At 41.4% G+C, this 16,070-nt stretch overlaps 1 protein-coding gene across 1 annotated transcript; it reads left to right on the forward strand.

Annotated features, from left to right (window-relative positions):
- Positions 1–12,724: 12,724 nt before the first annotated feature.
- On the forward strand, positions 12,725–15,490 carry LOC134652681 (uncharacterized). Its single transcript, XM_063507844.1, has one exon. The coding sequence runs from the start codon at positions 12,725–12,727 to the stop codon at positions 15,488–15,490; it is 2,766 nt and encodes a 921-aa protein (XP_063363914.1).
- Positions 15,491–16,070: the final 580 nt, after the last annotated feature.

Genomic DNA, 16,070 nt, shown 5'->3' on the forward strand with positions numbered 1-16,070 from the left:
ACTTTAGAGATAAAGTGCTTCAAAGTTTGTGAAAGGGTCCTTGGTAACTACTGGATTGCGCTCCATCGCGTTTCATGGGATAGAGGAATTAATCACTTAGCTCTAATATTTCAAAGCGTTTAGATTGTATATTCGGAAGTGGAAAGATTTGGCTGATCAAATATTGGATTTAGCCATCTGATAACTGTTTATAGAAAATGCCAATCAAAAATTATATAATATAATTAGGGAAACGATGACGTGACAAAAAGTCTATACATTTTTACTTTTATATTTGGTAGTTATCGATACACGAAGTAACGTGACATGAACAACTGTACGTTTATTTGTAGGTATAATTTACAGTAAAAAAAATTAACAATTAAATATGCTGATAACATTACTATAAGACACATAATGTAAAAGACATCTGATAAGATAAGATAAAGATAAAATATAGTAGGCATATAGTATAGGCAATTACTATGCGCTTATGAACGTCAAATAAAGCTACACCGGCTCTAACCCTACACCTCTGCCTCGTACCTATCGTATTCGGACCTACTTATATCAGATAAATATTTCAAAAATAGCTTATACAATTGTATGAAGAGCTGCCATATTTTATACATCCCTTAAGCCCTTAACCCGTTTAATGGGTCATATTTCATGCTAAAAATTATAAAATATTAAGGTAGGTAATAAAGACATAATCTATTCTTACCCAGCTCGCTCACATGACCTTCTGCCGTACTTAGTCTAAGTCTTTTTTAAGGTTCCGTACCCAAAGAGTAAAAACGGGACCCTATTACTAAGACTCCGCTATCCGTCCGTCCGTCCGTCCGTCTGTCACCAGACTGTATCTCACGAACCGTGATAGCTAGACAGTTGAAATTTTCACAGATGATGTATTTCTGTTGCCGAGTTAAAAACAGAATAAAATAAAGATTTAAGTAGGGCTCCCATACAACAAACGTTATTTTTGACCGAAGTTAAGCAACGTCGGGCGGGGTCAGTACTTAGATGGGTGACCGTTTTTTTGCTTGTTTTTTTCCTTGTTTTGCTCTATTTTTTGTTGATGGTGCGGAACCCTCCGTGCGCGAGTCCGACTCGCACTTGGCCGGTTTTTTTGCTACGATATAACAAAGGGTTCCGTAGTAACAAGGAACTTTATATTAGCCATATTATGCTAAGGAACCCCTCACTGAGCATGGCAGCGTGTTAAAAAATAATCACCGACATGCAAGAGTCTGCAGGCAGCCATTAGGCCGTTAGGTAATTTAGTACTGATAGATGTTGTTAACCTGGAAAACTGGTTATAATCGTGAGGTTGGAAAGTAGTTTGCTTTTGGTTAGGTCAAATCAGTCTTGGACGTGCGAGAAAATATCGAAATGGATATTTCATATTGAAATAAAGATATAATTCTAGGTAATACTTGGTAATACTTGGTAATACTTACCTTAAAAATATTTTTAGATCCTATATGTTGATGTTGTGTCAAAAATGATAGATTTTACTTGGTTAAGTAATTGATGTACTTTTTTAGTATTTATCTTTGCCTAAAAATTAATTATTTGATTGATTGATTACTACTTATTATTTTCTTAAGTCTGTGCGGAAAAAGAAGGGTCGTGAAATGTATCGGATCCAATACATGCTACGACTTTTCTCTTTCCGCACAGACTCTATCATATCTTATTAAGTACTTAACAAATTAGTAGATAAAGATAAAGCTTCTGGCTAACTGATATATATAATAATAGACTCGACTCGTAGTTAAGTAAATAAAGTAATCAAATCCAAACTTTCATAAAACATTCTGTTGAAACTTTTTGATAATCATTTCAATATTAGGTTTGAATAATTACTTGGATGAAAAAGGCTCAACGAATAATACTCCAAAATTTTTCGAGAGCGACTTTTTTTAATTTCATTAAATATACACAGACATTTTGTTTAAATAGATCTGGTAAATATTACGTCTAGATACGATATGGATTCGATATGTCAGTGTCAAAAGTGACTTTTTGTTTGAAGAATATTTGACGTATCTTAAAGTTTGAATCGGGCCATATATTGTGTGGAAAAGATGTCATAATTTGTGGTCCAATTATTTTGATATTTGTTTTTCAGAACCTAAGTATTTGATAGTAACATGTATTGTAATTTGTAACGTATCCTGTGCACTTACACCGAAATTAGATCATTCACATTGATAAAAACGTATAATAACACAAATTGCTTTTATTAACACACAATCGGTGTATGAGTGAAAAATTTAAATAATATCGGTAATTTAAAAAAAATATATATATTATTTTTGGTAAAAAATAATAATATTTTATTGACTACTCTTACGGTCACGTCAGCATAAAGTCGTAGGTATACGTTTAACATTAGCACACTTAGTTTTCATATAATTGCGACACATGTGGTGTCTATAAAATGTATATCTGTGCGTAGAATTATACTTCGCGTCAGTACACGGCTTTTAGGACAGCGAAGACGTCTAGACTCTCGACAATTTGGCTTCAAATTTCAATTTACTTTGACACCGTCGTAAACTGACAATAAATTATTTCGCTTCACCAGATTAATCTTAATAAAATCTCTACATTTCTATCCAAATGAAATTCTTGTGTTATATTTTTAGCCGTCTAATCATTTCGTCTCGAATAACTCTGACAATCTCTTGTTGGTTTGATACCGTAAATAAAATGTGTCTACTTTAATATGAAAACTATATCACAACGTTATTTAACGTTAACATGATAGTAGGAATGGTCTACTCAAAATCAGCATATATATGTATATACAATATCGACATACCTACCACAATATAATAATTTTAAAATTTAAAATAAATTTAGAATTTTGGAGCAAAGTATAGTGCGACATAAAATAGTAGAAATTAAATAAAATGGAACTAAAAAATGTCCATACTAAATTGTTGCCATGTTTAAATAAGCATTTACGTCAAAAATGTGACAGTTATGTAGGAAGTGGCGCCCTCAATAATTTTCTAAAATTTATTGTCAGACTATAGGCACATTTTCGGTATTTATTTAACATTACTTAAAATATAATGAATGAGAGCGAGATGCACCGCCAGGTAATGTATGTAAATAGTATCATAAACTTCGAAGCTACAAATAATAATTTCAAGTTCAACTTAATCATTTAAACCTATTAATAACCCATGCTAGTAGACGGTTTTCTGAACGCGGTAGGGTAGCACATTATTTTAGCTTCTGCCGGCCGAACTGTATTTTCGATTTGCTACCTTTTTTGGAAGTTTCGGTGGAACGAAGATGTTAACAATAATCGGTGGTGTGAGCGAAGCCTGCGAGAGTCGTATATCAGCGGGGTCGAGTTAGGGTTGCCAGATGGTCGGGATTTGGCGGGATTCTCCCGATTTTTAGCATGTGTTCCCGATTCCTGAAAAATTGGAAATTGTCCCGAAAAACAGCTTCACGTTATAAAACAATAATTTCAAGTTCCGAACTGTCGTCGAGCGAGCGAGCGACCCGTGTCAAGCGCGTCAGCCTTATAAAAACGTCTATGGGCATAGCAGCTGACGTAGTGCCAATAATGTAAAATATCGTTGTTTTTAATACAATTACTTTAATTTGAATGTTTTTTTTTCCCGACTTAAGTCTCAAAATCCCGAAAAATTTATATTTTTCCCGATAATAGCACCTTTCGATCTGGCAACCCTAGGTCGAGTACAGTCGATAATTAAACGAACTGGGGCCCACGGCTGTTGTTACGAACCAATTTCAATCTCAAACTTTGTGTTTATTTTATACGACGTGATTTATATCGGACTATACTTGGAATGGTGAATAATTTAGTAGGTACTAAGCAACTTTTACCATCGGACCAACCTCACTGCCGTGAAATAATCAGCCGTTCCCAAAAATAAATTGACATAATACGCCAAAACGGAAACTTTCCCATTCCTCCATTTAATTTCATTGTTTATCTATGAACTGGGCTGAAATTCTTAATTTCCCGGCCTCTTTAGTAATCTATAGTAGATAGATACTACTATAGATATTTTGTTTACAGTCCGATCCTCTATTATTGATGAATAAAGAGGTCAGACTTTAAAAAATCTGTTACTTATTTGATGTAATTCATAAAGTGCACATCGCCCGCGTGTATTTATCAATAGAGTCAGACCAAGAAAAGTCTGCAGCGGATTTGACAGCCCTCGCAGTGCCAGTGTTATTTTAAACGTCAAACTTCTATGAAATTATGACGTGTAAATAACACTTGCACTGCGTGGGCTATCAAATCCGCTGCAGACTTTTCTTGGTCTGACTCTAACAGGGCTATAACCGCAAAAATCGAAGTTCGCAAATTGCGAGCATTTTTCTCGGTCACTCTAATTACGCCTTCATTGGAGTAAAATTTACGAAAAACAGTTTTAAAATCTGAATTTTCTCAAGTTTGTCATCACAATCGCTCGTGTGTCGTACTTAACCCGGTCAAACGTCACCACACTCGGCCCGGACAAGTGAAATGAAATGGATAGAACGATGTGGCGTGAGATCGTCGAGTGTCGGAAAGCGATTACGGCTACGATCCGGTCGGTCGACGACTTTTGTCTTCAATGACGTATGGTTATCGGAAAACGTTCAAGGTTTTAATCAAGACCCAGTTGCCTTGACATCTTTTATGGAACTTGATGGCTTAGAAGCCAATTCTGATAATCGTGTAGGTACACTAAAAGCTGCGAAAATTATGAATGAATTCATTGATAAATTCGCTATGCACTTTTACGGCTGGTACATATATATCACATCGTAAAAAAAACGTCTCGCACGCAACTACACATTGTCGTTGTTTTCAGGAATGAAACTGGCGTTACCATCTAAATTCTTATTTGCAATCTTCATTTATACAAGCACAAGTAAATTTATTTAAAAACCAATGAGTTTGATTCTGTTAATTCCTTGTTGGTTCCATTCACCTCTACTGGGTGGACAATAAAGCCTTGGGGTTTTGGGTATTGTAACTTTGCTGGTTTCCAGCCGTGGAAAGGGTGATTTGGCATCAAATTTTGGAAGCTTAGGTCTGGGTGCGTAGCCAATGTGCAATCGTTAACGCTGCGTAGCGAACGAAACGCAACTGTCACTGTGGCACTAGTGTGGAAGAGTAATAGAGAGATATGACTACCTATACCCTACGTCGTGTTAACGATTAGCACGTTGGCTACGCGCCCTGGCCACCTATAAATACATAGGTTCCTACTCCATACTATAAAACAAGTCAAAATATTACAGCTAAATCGTTTCCAAAAGGCTTTTTAAATTAAATTTTCTCACAATTCTAACTTCATTGCCAACAAAACCTACGTTACCTAGTCATAAAGTTGAAACGTCTCGACGTAAAACAAATATCGCGAACGAGGACTTTATGCCTTCATTCTTGACTTAGCCAGCACGTAGTAAAAATATCGTTTCGCCGTGCTTTAATATCGTCCTTATGTTCACGATAATATACTGAGAAGTTGCGATTTACGCGTCGAGAATTCAATCAGTGATCATCATGTTCCTAGCTCTGACCAAGACAGTCTCGGTTACCTAAAGCTACAGTCTCGGTTAAAGCTAAGGCTAGCTAAAGGATGGCATAGATACCCTAGAATGATCCGGTAACATCCGATGCGTCCGAAATTTCTCAAGCGTCTGGCTTACATTCCATTTCTGACCGCAGCTGCACTACTGGTACTGGACGCGTCGCTGTTACTGTCAATTTCCATAGTAAAATGAACAGTAGTGCAGCTGCGGTTGGAAATGCACTGTCACCTTAAGGATGACTCACTCTAGACCGGGCCCGGGCCGGGACGGAGCTTCCGGCGTTTCGTTTTCTATGGAAAGCATCACTTTATCCCCGATCAGCCGTCATAGAAAATAACATGTCAGGCACCTTGGCCCGGGCACTACCCGGTCTAGCGTGAGTTATCCTTAAAGGATGAGTATCTTGACAGTAGGTAGGTAATTGACTTCATACACTTGCTCGATTTGAAATGTGAAGTCATACCAGTCGCGGCGGGCCTTTTTTCGAGATTAGTCATTATTTCTACACTATTTTTTATGAAACAGACGCGTCTGCAAGCGCCATTACACATTTTTAAATTAAAAGAAAAATTCACACGCTTCTGGTAGGTAAGCTTCAGTAGCTCAGTTTTGTTTAAGAGCGATTGGACCTATGTTCCAATAGGTCCCAAGTTCGAATCTTGCCCGAAGTGGTGGAGTGTTCAATTTTAGTAGGTACATTTTATTTAAAAAGTATTCCTACACTTTTTTACGCAGATCTCTAAAACAGATGTATAAATATATCGACACGATATAATATTGTGAACAAGAAAATTTGAGACACCGCCCTTAATGAGGTTCTTGGCGGTCAAAAGTGGTAACTTGACCTCTGATTCCTCAAGTTCACCGCTCGTAACTTTTGATCCAACACTTATTACTTTTTTATCTGATAACAATGTACTTTTGAATGGTTCTTAAGTAATAAAAGAGAGATTGAGATTATTTAAAACAACACTTACGTTGCTTTAGTTTGTTTTTAGGCACATAGGTACCTACCAGGCACTTGTAGTCTTGTACAAGTCACCTGCAATAATATTTTACTCTTCGAAGGCCCCAAAAATATGTGATATGCTCTTATGGCTCTACAAATCAGATCATGTATATTTTTGCGGCCTTCGTTGTGTGTGTGTATTGCCACACTCTCTTATTGCAAATGAAATGCCATGCAAAGTCAGATTGATTCAATTCTACTTGTAGATGTCACTAGAGACGATATGTCAATCGATGTTGCAGCCAGATCACAAAATGTTCAATACCATCATAGAGAAATATAGTAAGAAAAGAGTGCTCACTCCATACATCAGTTTTGATACCAAATAGACAATTATTTTCATGGTCTACATCTAGCTTCGAGTAGCGGAACTATCAGTACTGCTACTTGACAATAGATGTAGTACCAAACTGATGTATGGAGTGAGCAATCTATGTATTTTTTTTTTCTCTGTAAAACAGTACACTCCTTTTTTTGGCAATCGTGTAAAAAATAAGTACAGAATTGCGCCCCTGTTAGGATTTGTAATACGCACCGCCGTGACGTCATTAGTCCGAGCGGCGACTGGAAAAATTTAATTGATTTATATTTATCTCACTCGTGCCGCCAATCACGTTGATTCCCATTTTCGGGCGGTTCTTTTTTTGCATGAGTTCGTTAATTCGTTAATTTGGATTTCGGGTAAAGGTTACGTCTATTTTAAAATTGGATATAAACTGGTATTAAAAATTGGTCTAAAAATTGTAAAAAAAAACATACAAACGTTACTTGAATTTTAAACTAAATACGTAGCAAAAGCTATTCAAAACATTTACAGGTTTTTTAGTAGATTTTAATCAAGTTACCCTGTACATTAATCTATTTCACCCTATTTTTTAGGGTTCCGTACCCAAAGGGTAAAAATGGGACCCTATTACTAAGACTCCGCTGTCCGTCCGTCCGTCCGTCCGTCTGTCACCAGGCTGTATCTCACGAACCGTGATAGCTAGACAGTTGAAATTTTCACAGATGATGTATTTCTGTTGCCGCTATAACAACAAATATTAAAAACAGAATAAAATAAAGATTTAAGTGGGGCTCCCATACAACAAACGTGATTTTTGACCGAAGTTAAGCAACGTTGGGCGGGATCAGTACTTGGATGGGTGACCGTTATTTTGCTTGTTTTTGTTTTGCTTGTTTTGCTCTATTTTTTGTTGATGGTGCGGAACCCTCCGTGCGCGAGTCCGCCTCGCACTTGGCCGTTTTTTTTTGTAGTTCAAAATACTATTAAGTACATAATTCAAAACAAAACGCTTATTTTACAGACAACATAATTAACAAAGGCTATAACAACTGGCTGAGTCCTACCTCGCAATAATTTAAACACAGAATAAAAGGTTAATTAAATAATTCCTTCACTTAAAATGTAAATTTTATTACGACTTGTTGATTTTAAGAAAATTACTGTAAAGTGAAAGTGAAATTTATTGTACTTTCAGAAGTGCTTCAGTTTAAACTTAAGTAGTTTTTACATTTGTTTGAATAATGTAATTACAATAATAGTAGTAATTATTAAAATAGTCATATCTACCTGTTTAATAAAGAAGAAAAAAACTAAACAGTGACCTCATGTTCATCTCAATTCTGAGCAGGCTTTTTTTTCCGTAATTGCCGTTTGCCATTGTTCTAAAAACTCATTAATTTAGACGAAACTGTTCCCTGACGATATTCCATCAAGTTTCTCCAACTTTGTTTACTTATTTTCATAATGTTTTCCTTTTATTTTCTGCCCTGTTGGCTCTGAAGAAAATAACTTATCTTCGTCGCGACCGAGACGATTTCATGATAAAAACTGAGGGCCTACCGCGAACCACGTTCGAAGTGTTGCCTCTCTATCGCACTTGTAAATTCGTACGTAAGTGTGACAGGGAGGCAACACGTCCAACGTGGTTCGCGGTAGGCTCTCAGATAATAGGTATTTCATTAATTTGATTTGACTCTGAGCTGCATGTTGTTTATTTATGACGTTAGTTATAAACGCGTTACAAACCTCAATTGGCTAATAATTGTTTGTCTTAATTCGTTATTTTGACTTAATAATAAATAAGACTTAGACTTAGGATTAGGATTATGACCAGAGCTAGGAGGGGGTGAGCTATTTACCTTATAATTTGACATGTCTCACGTCAAATTATAAGGTAAATAGCTCACCCCCGCCGAGCTCTGATTATGACTTAGGCTAATTGAAACGTCAGTAGGTCCCAGCACCGGCACCGGTAGGCCGGTCTATTCAACAATTTTCTTATGTGGAATGTAAGTATATATTATCGGCAGTAAGTGCCATGCTGTACCTACCGAACACAGGCTTTCATTTGATAAAACTTAAGACTAAACACTACTTTGGTAACAGATTGGCGGGGCTCCGTTGAATCGTCTGCTTTTGTTTGGATTCGGATTTATATCAAACCGTCTGTGTTATTTACCGGTCTCTGGTCCTAACCCTTAACGAGTTACGTGACGTCGTGACTCGGCCAAAGACAAAGAATGCTAATTGAAATTCGCGTTGCTTATTCAGGGGAGACATTCCATTATGTACTTTTGGGGCCTTTTATTATCTTGGATAAGTAGACGTTTTGTAATGAATATCTTTGTTAGCGATGCGCTCACTATAGGTACATACTGTACTTATACCTATGTAATTAGTTAAGTTTTATTCCTAAGGAAAAGTTGCCATGTTAATTCGATACTTAAGTACTAACGTTTAAGGTTCAAAATTGTTTGTCAATATCTTATTGTTAATATCTTATGCAAGTAATGCAATATGTTACTATGCGCCGGCGGCAGTCCGCTGCTAGACGCGATCCATTTCACTCGACTCTGTATCCGAAAATCGAATTAAAGTTCATTGTTAAGTTCAACTTTGCCTTTTCATTCCTCGTGCCAGTGCCATAATCTACAAAGTGGTCTTCGAGCCGGATTATGCATCGAACGCCTATAAAAATGGAAACTCGCAGTGCGAGGGCACGTCGGGAGCACGAGGAACACATGGCGCGCGAGCGTGAACAAAGAAAAAGTGAGGTTATACCGCCGTGCAATGTAACTACGCCCGAAAAAGTCGAGAAACCTTTGGATCCGATGGTCAAGAAGTTTCTACAATACAAATTAAACGCGACAGGCAGCATAAAGTCGGAGCCGATGCAGCAATTTAAGCAAATTCCCGATACGAAGCCTGCCGCCTCACATGTGGGTGCCGTCCCGAGTAGCAAGGGCTCACGAAGATCATCAGCCTCTAAAGAAGCCAGGCGAAAACAATTAATTTTGGACGCCGCTAAGGAAAAGGCTGCGATTCAAATGGACCTTATTAATAAAACCTTAGACGCGCAACTTGCAGCGCTTAGTGACGAAGAGGAGCTTGAGGAATACAGTTCACAATTCGATGGTAATTTACCTCTTCGCAACGATATAAATGCGTGGGTTGAGCAGCAAAGCAACCACACGGAACTACCTGAGGAGCAGCCAGTCCCCGACAATGGAGTCACAACGGACACGCTGCACATTCCAGTTCCAGCACGGATGCCTACACCTGTCATACCCTCCGCATTCACCGAGCAAGCTCAGCCGAGGCCAGCGTCTAGCTTAGCACCGCGCGCCGCCGCCGATGGCTTCATGCCGGCAGCGCCGCCTGCGCCCGAAGGTACCGTCAGCGCGCTCAACCAAACAGTGCAATTATTAGCCGGCGCACTTAAAGACCTATCGACCGCTAGCAACCAAGTGCCTAACGCCAGTCTGCTCAGCCGCATTAGCACGCCTAAGGACCTACCTGAATTTTCAGGTGACCAGTTAGAATGGCTTCAGTTCAAACAGGCCTACCAGGAGTCTACTGAGGTCTGTAAATTTACAGATAAAGAAAATTTATGGAGACTTCGTAAATGTCTTAAAGGAGCCGCACGAGATGCAGTCGCCGCATTGTTCATCAGCGCCACGTCGCCCGACCGGGTAATGTCGACATTGGAGCTACGTTTTGGAAACCCTGACAGCATCATTTCTCGTATTCTGCAAGACTTTAAGAAGCTACAGCCTTTACAACTCGAATATCATAAGGATATAGTTATGTTCGCAGTAAAGGTTCAAAATTTCGTAGTAGCTGTGCGAGCAGTAGGACGCGAGGAGTACCTACACGGCATGAATATCGTCTCCATCATCCTGTCCAAGCTGCCCACTGTGCTCATCTCCAAATGGTCAGATTACAGTTTTAAACTTCTTCAAGATGCGCAGAAATCGAGGTTAGTCATTCTATCGGATTTTCTTAATGACGAAGCATTGAAGATTTCTAAAACTGCAAGTTTCTTAACAACTACGCGCAACGATATCTTTAAAAACAAGTCGAGCGATCATTCATCTTCCCGTACACAAACTGTTTTACTACAAACTGAAGAAGGCGATTTAAAATGTTTATTTTGCCGAACAGCTGTGCATAAGTTAACGGAATGCAAACCATTCAAGAAAGCGTTGCGCAAAGTACGATGGCAACACGTGAAGAAAAACGGCTTATGCTACAAATGCATTATCTCCAAGCATGAACGCGATACCTGCAAGTCCCCTGCGTGCGACAAGGACGGCTGCGGAGCTCCACATCATCGCCTACTACATTATCCGGTAAACAACAGTGCGCGTGACGTCACGGCGGCGCCCGCGCCGCTACCGAGTGCAAGTGTACCGAATAATAGTATCGCGATAAACGGACCCGTGCCGCGCGAACCCGCGTTCAAGCCAGTGACGGAAACTTTAACTCATATAAATGCGACCGACAGCAGAGTGTTGTTAAAAGTAGTACCAGTGCGTGTTCAGGGACCTAACGGTATAGTAAATAGCACCGCGCTATTGGATGATGGATCTACCATCTCGTTAATAAGTGCCAATCTCGCGCAACGCGTGGGCCTACGTGGTAACTCGCAGACATTACACGTTCACGGTGCGTTTAAAAATGACGGGATTGAGTACAAATCGACCAAAGTGAATGTCGACATTAAAGGTATGGACGATAAGGTTTATAATGTTAAATTGCGTTGTGTTGAAGAATTAAGTTTGGCAATACAAACACTGTCTGTTTTAAAATTAGTTAATTATTCTCACCTAGCCGATATAAAACATAAATTTTGTACCACTGATTCAAAACCTGAATTATTGTTAGGTCAGGATAACTTACATGTTGTGATACCTATTCAAGTAAGGGAGGGCAAAGATAATAATGAGCCATCAGCTACACTCACCCGCCTCGGCTGGAGCGTCCATGGGAAAGTGTGCGCGCCGCGGACTGTCCGTCGGTCCAGGGGCTCACCATCTGTCGCTGTCCATACTAACCTTTTTATTGCAGATAGCGGAGCAGATCACGATACCACCTCAGATGAGTGTCTCCTAAGGGAAATCCACGAAGATGTTAGGCGCTCGTTTCTGCTAGATTCCATGGGCGTGACGGCGCACGCGCGCCACAAGGCCGACGACGCCCGCGCCGTCGCGCAGCTGGAGCGCTCCGCCGAGCTCATCGACGGGCGCTGGTACGTCGGCCTTCCGTGGAAGGACGAACACCGCCCCATGCCAGACTCCCGCCCAAACGCGCTTACCAGGATGAAGGGTATTGAGCGCAAAATGGGTAAGGATCCAGGATTCGCCGACAGGTACCGTGAAAGGGTCAATCATTTATTAGAAAATGATTACGCTATGGAACTGACTAATACTGAGGTCACGCCGAAGACTTATTACTTACCTCATTTCGGCGTGGACAACCCGAACAAGGGAAAACTCCGTCTGGTCTTCGATGCTGCCAGTCAGGTAAGTGGTAGCTCGCTAAATGATTATTTGCTCACAGGGCCTGACCTATTGTCATCGCTTTTAGGTATAATGCTGCGCTTTCGGGAGCATCCAATTGCAGTAACAGGTGACATTAGGGACATGTTCTTAAGGGTTAAGATCCAGCAAGACGACCAGGACGCACTGAGGTTTCTGTGGCGAAACGACCCCACAGAAAACATGAAGACGTACGCGATGACGTCACTTATTTTTGGTGCAAATTGTGCTCCGTTCGTCGCGCAATTTGTTAAAAATAGAAACGCCCAGCGATTTGAATCGTCATTTCCCGCCGCCGTCGATGCCATCGTCAACTCGCACTATATGGACGACTACATCGACAGCCTGCCCGACGAGGCGACAGGGATCGAAATGGTAAGAAACGTCAGTGATATCCACAGGGCGGGCAGCTTTGAAATAAGAAACTGGACGAGCAACAGCGTCGCAGTTTTAAACAGCGTGCCAAAGGAGACCTTAGGTACTGCTGCTGTAAGGTTCAAAGTCGGCCAGCAACATGAAAGCGAGCGTACCTTGGGTCTCATTTGGTACCCGGCTGATGACATACTGGGCTTCGATTTGTCATTAAAACGTATACCGAGCGACGTACTTAAAGGTGAGAATAGGCCTACAAAACGTTTAATGCTAAGAGTAATTATGTCAATTTTTGATGTACTAGGTTTCTTAGCACCCTTCACGATTCAAGGCCGAATCATGCTTCAAGAGGCTTGGCGCTTACAGGTGGATTGGGATGATTACATTCCAGATCAGATTTATCACAAGTGGCGAAAGTGGGTTGACCTCCTAAAGGTAATTAAAGATATTCGTATACCTAGGTGGTACTGCACGGCCGCGCGCAATGCGGTAAGGGACAGCCAATCGGCGACAGCGCGTGCGAGCGAAATGCAAGACTGTGTGGATGTCGACGCAGCGGCACCGGCACCTACCTTTCCCCCCGCGGCCCCCGCGACCCACGCGCCTACGCAAGGTGCTACGAAAGGCTACGAGGGCGTAGCGGCATCTACATGTGCTACGACCGCATCGAGTAGTAGGTATTCATATTATAATAATTTACAAATGCATTTTTTTAGCGATGCATCTACTCAGGCGATGTCAGCTGTGGGCTATTGGCGCTGGGAGGATAACGGTACTACTTATGTTGCATTTATTGCAAGTAAAAGCAGAGTTATGCCGGTAAAACAGCTGACTATACCGAAGGCTGAGCTGCAAGCTGCATTGTTGTCGGCAAGACTAGCCAATGCAATTGGAAAGGAGCATAAACTAACGCCTACGAGGCGTTACTTCTGGTGTGACTCCTCAACTGCGATACATTGGATTCGCAACAAAAACCGTACGTATAAGGCCTTTGAAGCAAATCGTTTGGGGGAGATTGACGACCTTACCTGCGTGAACGAGTGGCGGTACATTTCTACGAAACTAAATGTTGCCGATTTAGCTACGCGGGACTCGTTTGATCTAGCCCTACAGAATGAGTGGTTCAAAGGTCCTTCTTTTTTATACGCTGACGAAAGTCAATGGCCTAAAGATATTATACCGACTGGTAACGAGGAGGAGACAGAGGAATGCGTAGCGGTCGTCCAAGTGCGCGACGAACCTGCATGCATACCAGTTCCGGACCCGCAGCGCTTCTCTTCATGGCTTCGTCTCACCCGCGCCACGGCCACGGTGCTAAAGTTCATCGCTAGGTGCAAAGGTCAAGCGGCCGAGATCGACTGCGCAATGATGCAGCGTGCAGAGATATTGCTACTAAAACACGCGCAAAACGAGTCTTTCGGGGAAGACTTAGCCAGAATTAAGGCGCACGGGGCTTTACATCGCGCAAGTAAGTTATTAAAATTATCACCCGTTTTAGACGAAAATGAATTACTTCGCGTGGGCGGGCGCATTGACGCCGCATCAGATGTGCCTCTGGACGTCAAGAGACCTGTAATCCTGGACGGCCGTCATCAGGTAGCACGATTAATCGTTCTGCATTACCATGTGAAAGCGGCCCATGGAAGTCAGGAGATGGTGGTAAACGAAATTAAACAAAGGTATTGGGTAATTAAACTTAGACCTACTGTTAAACTCGTAACGTCAAGGTGCATGTTGTGCAGGATAATGAAGAGCAAACCTCAGGTACCTCGCATGGGAGATTTGCCAGAGGCTAGAATAGAACACCATCAGCGACCCTTTTTTCACTGTGGGTTAGACCTTTTTGGGCCAATGGAGGTCGCGGTCGGTCGCCGCAGAGAAAAGAGATATGGTGTTCTATTCACATGCCTCACAGTGCGGGCAATTCATATCGAGTTTGTTGCCTCCCTTACAACTGACTCGCTCATTATGGCGTTGCGACGAATGGCGGCGCGGCGCGGCTGGCCGCGCCATCTGTACTCGGACAACGGTACTAACCTGAGGGGCGCCGACACAGAGTTGCGCCGGTCCATGGAGGCGCTAGATATGGACGTGCTAAAAGCTGAGGGGGTTAATAACAACATGGACTGGACTTTTATTCCCCCCGCCAGCCCCCATTGGGGTGGGGCGTGGGAACGTTTAATACGTTCAGTAAAGACGGCTCTCAAGGTCGTTTTGAAAGAACGAGCACCAAGGGACGAAGTTTTGACCACATTAATGGCAGAAGTTGAGAACATGGTCAACAGTCGTCCATTGGTGCACGTGTCTGTCGATCCTGCTGACGGTGAGTCTCTTACTCCTAATCATTTCCTTTTAGGGTCATCATCGCGACTCCCTATTGTAGGAGAGTTCGATGATTCTGATCTCAACTTGAGGAAACTATGGCGGAAGGCGCAGAGGCTCGCTGACATGTTTTGGCAGAGGTGGCTAAGAGAAATCTTACCCACCCTTGTGCCTAGGACAAAATGGCTGGAGGAGCGGAAGCCGTTAAAGGTAGGAGATCTCGTTCTGGTCGTGGATCCCAACTCTCCCCGTAATATGTGGCCGAAGGGGTTGATCACCCAGGTGATGCCTGGCGGAAACGGCCGCATCCGTGTAGTGGAGGTGAGGACGGCTACCGGGACTTACCGGCGATCCGCGGCACGCATCGCCCCGATTCCCGTAAGTTTAGAGTGCTGAGTCAGCACTGGGGTGGGGAGTGTTAGCGATGCGCTCACTATAGGTACATACTGTACTTATACCTATGTAATTAGTTAAGTTTTATTCCTAAGGAAAAGTTGCCATGTTAATTCGATACTTAAGTACTAACGTTTAAGGTTCAAAATTGTTTGTCAATATCTTATTGTTAATATCTTATGCAAGTAATGCAATATGTTACTATGCGCCGGCGGCAGTCCGCTGCTAGACGCGATCCATTTCACTCGACTCTGTATCCGAAAATCGAATTAAAGTTCATTGTTAAGTTCAACTTTGCCTTTTCATTCCTCGTGCCAGTGCCATAATCTACAATCTTATTAGGTTTTAATTTAAGTCTTTACATATTTGGTCGTAAAATAAAAGTTTTACTATTATTTTGGTCTAGTCAATTTTTAACAAAAGCACAGAATAAGTAATCACTACCGTACAGAAAAGATATGAAGCGAAGTTTGACAATTATTCAGGGACAAAGCATTGTCACACCTTTAGGCTATTTAAGGTTGTCAAAATTCAGGTCATTATCTTATCTGTGGTTGTGCACGCAAAGAGACGTCAAGTTGTG

The sequence above is a fragment of the Cydia amplana genome, chromosome 12 (genome assembly GCF_948474715.1).
Source record: "Cydia amplana chromosome 12, ilCydAmpl1.1, whole genome shotgun sequence".
Classification (NCBI taxonomy): domain Eukaryota; kingdom Metazoa; phylum Arthropoda; class Insecta; order Lepidoptera; family Tortricidae; genus Cydia; species Cydia amplana.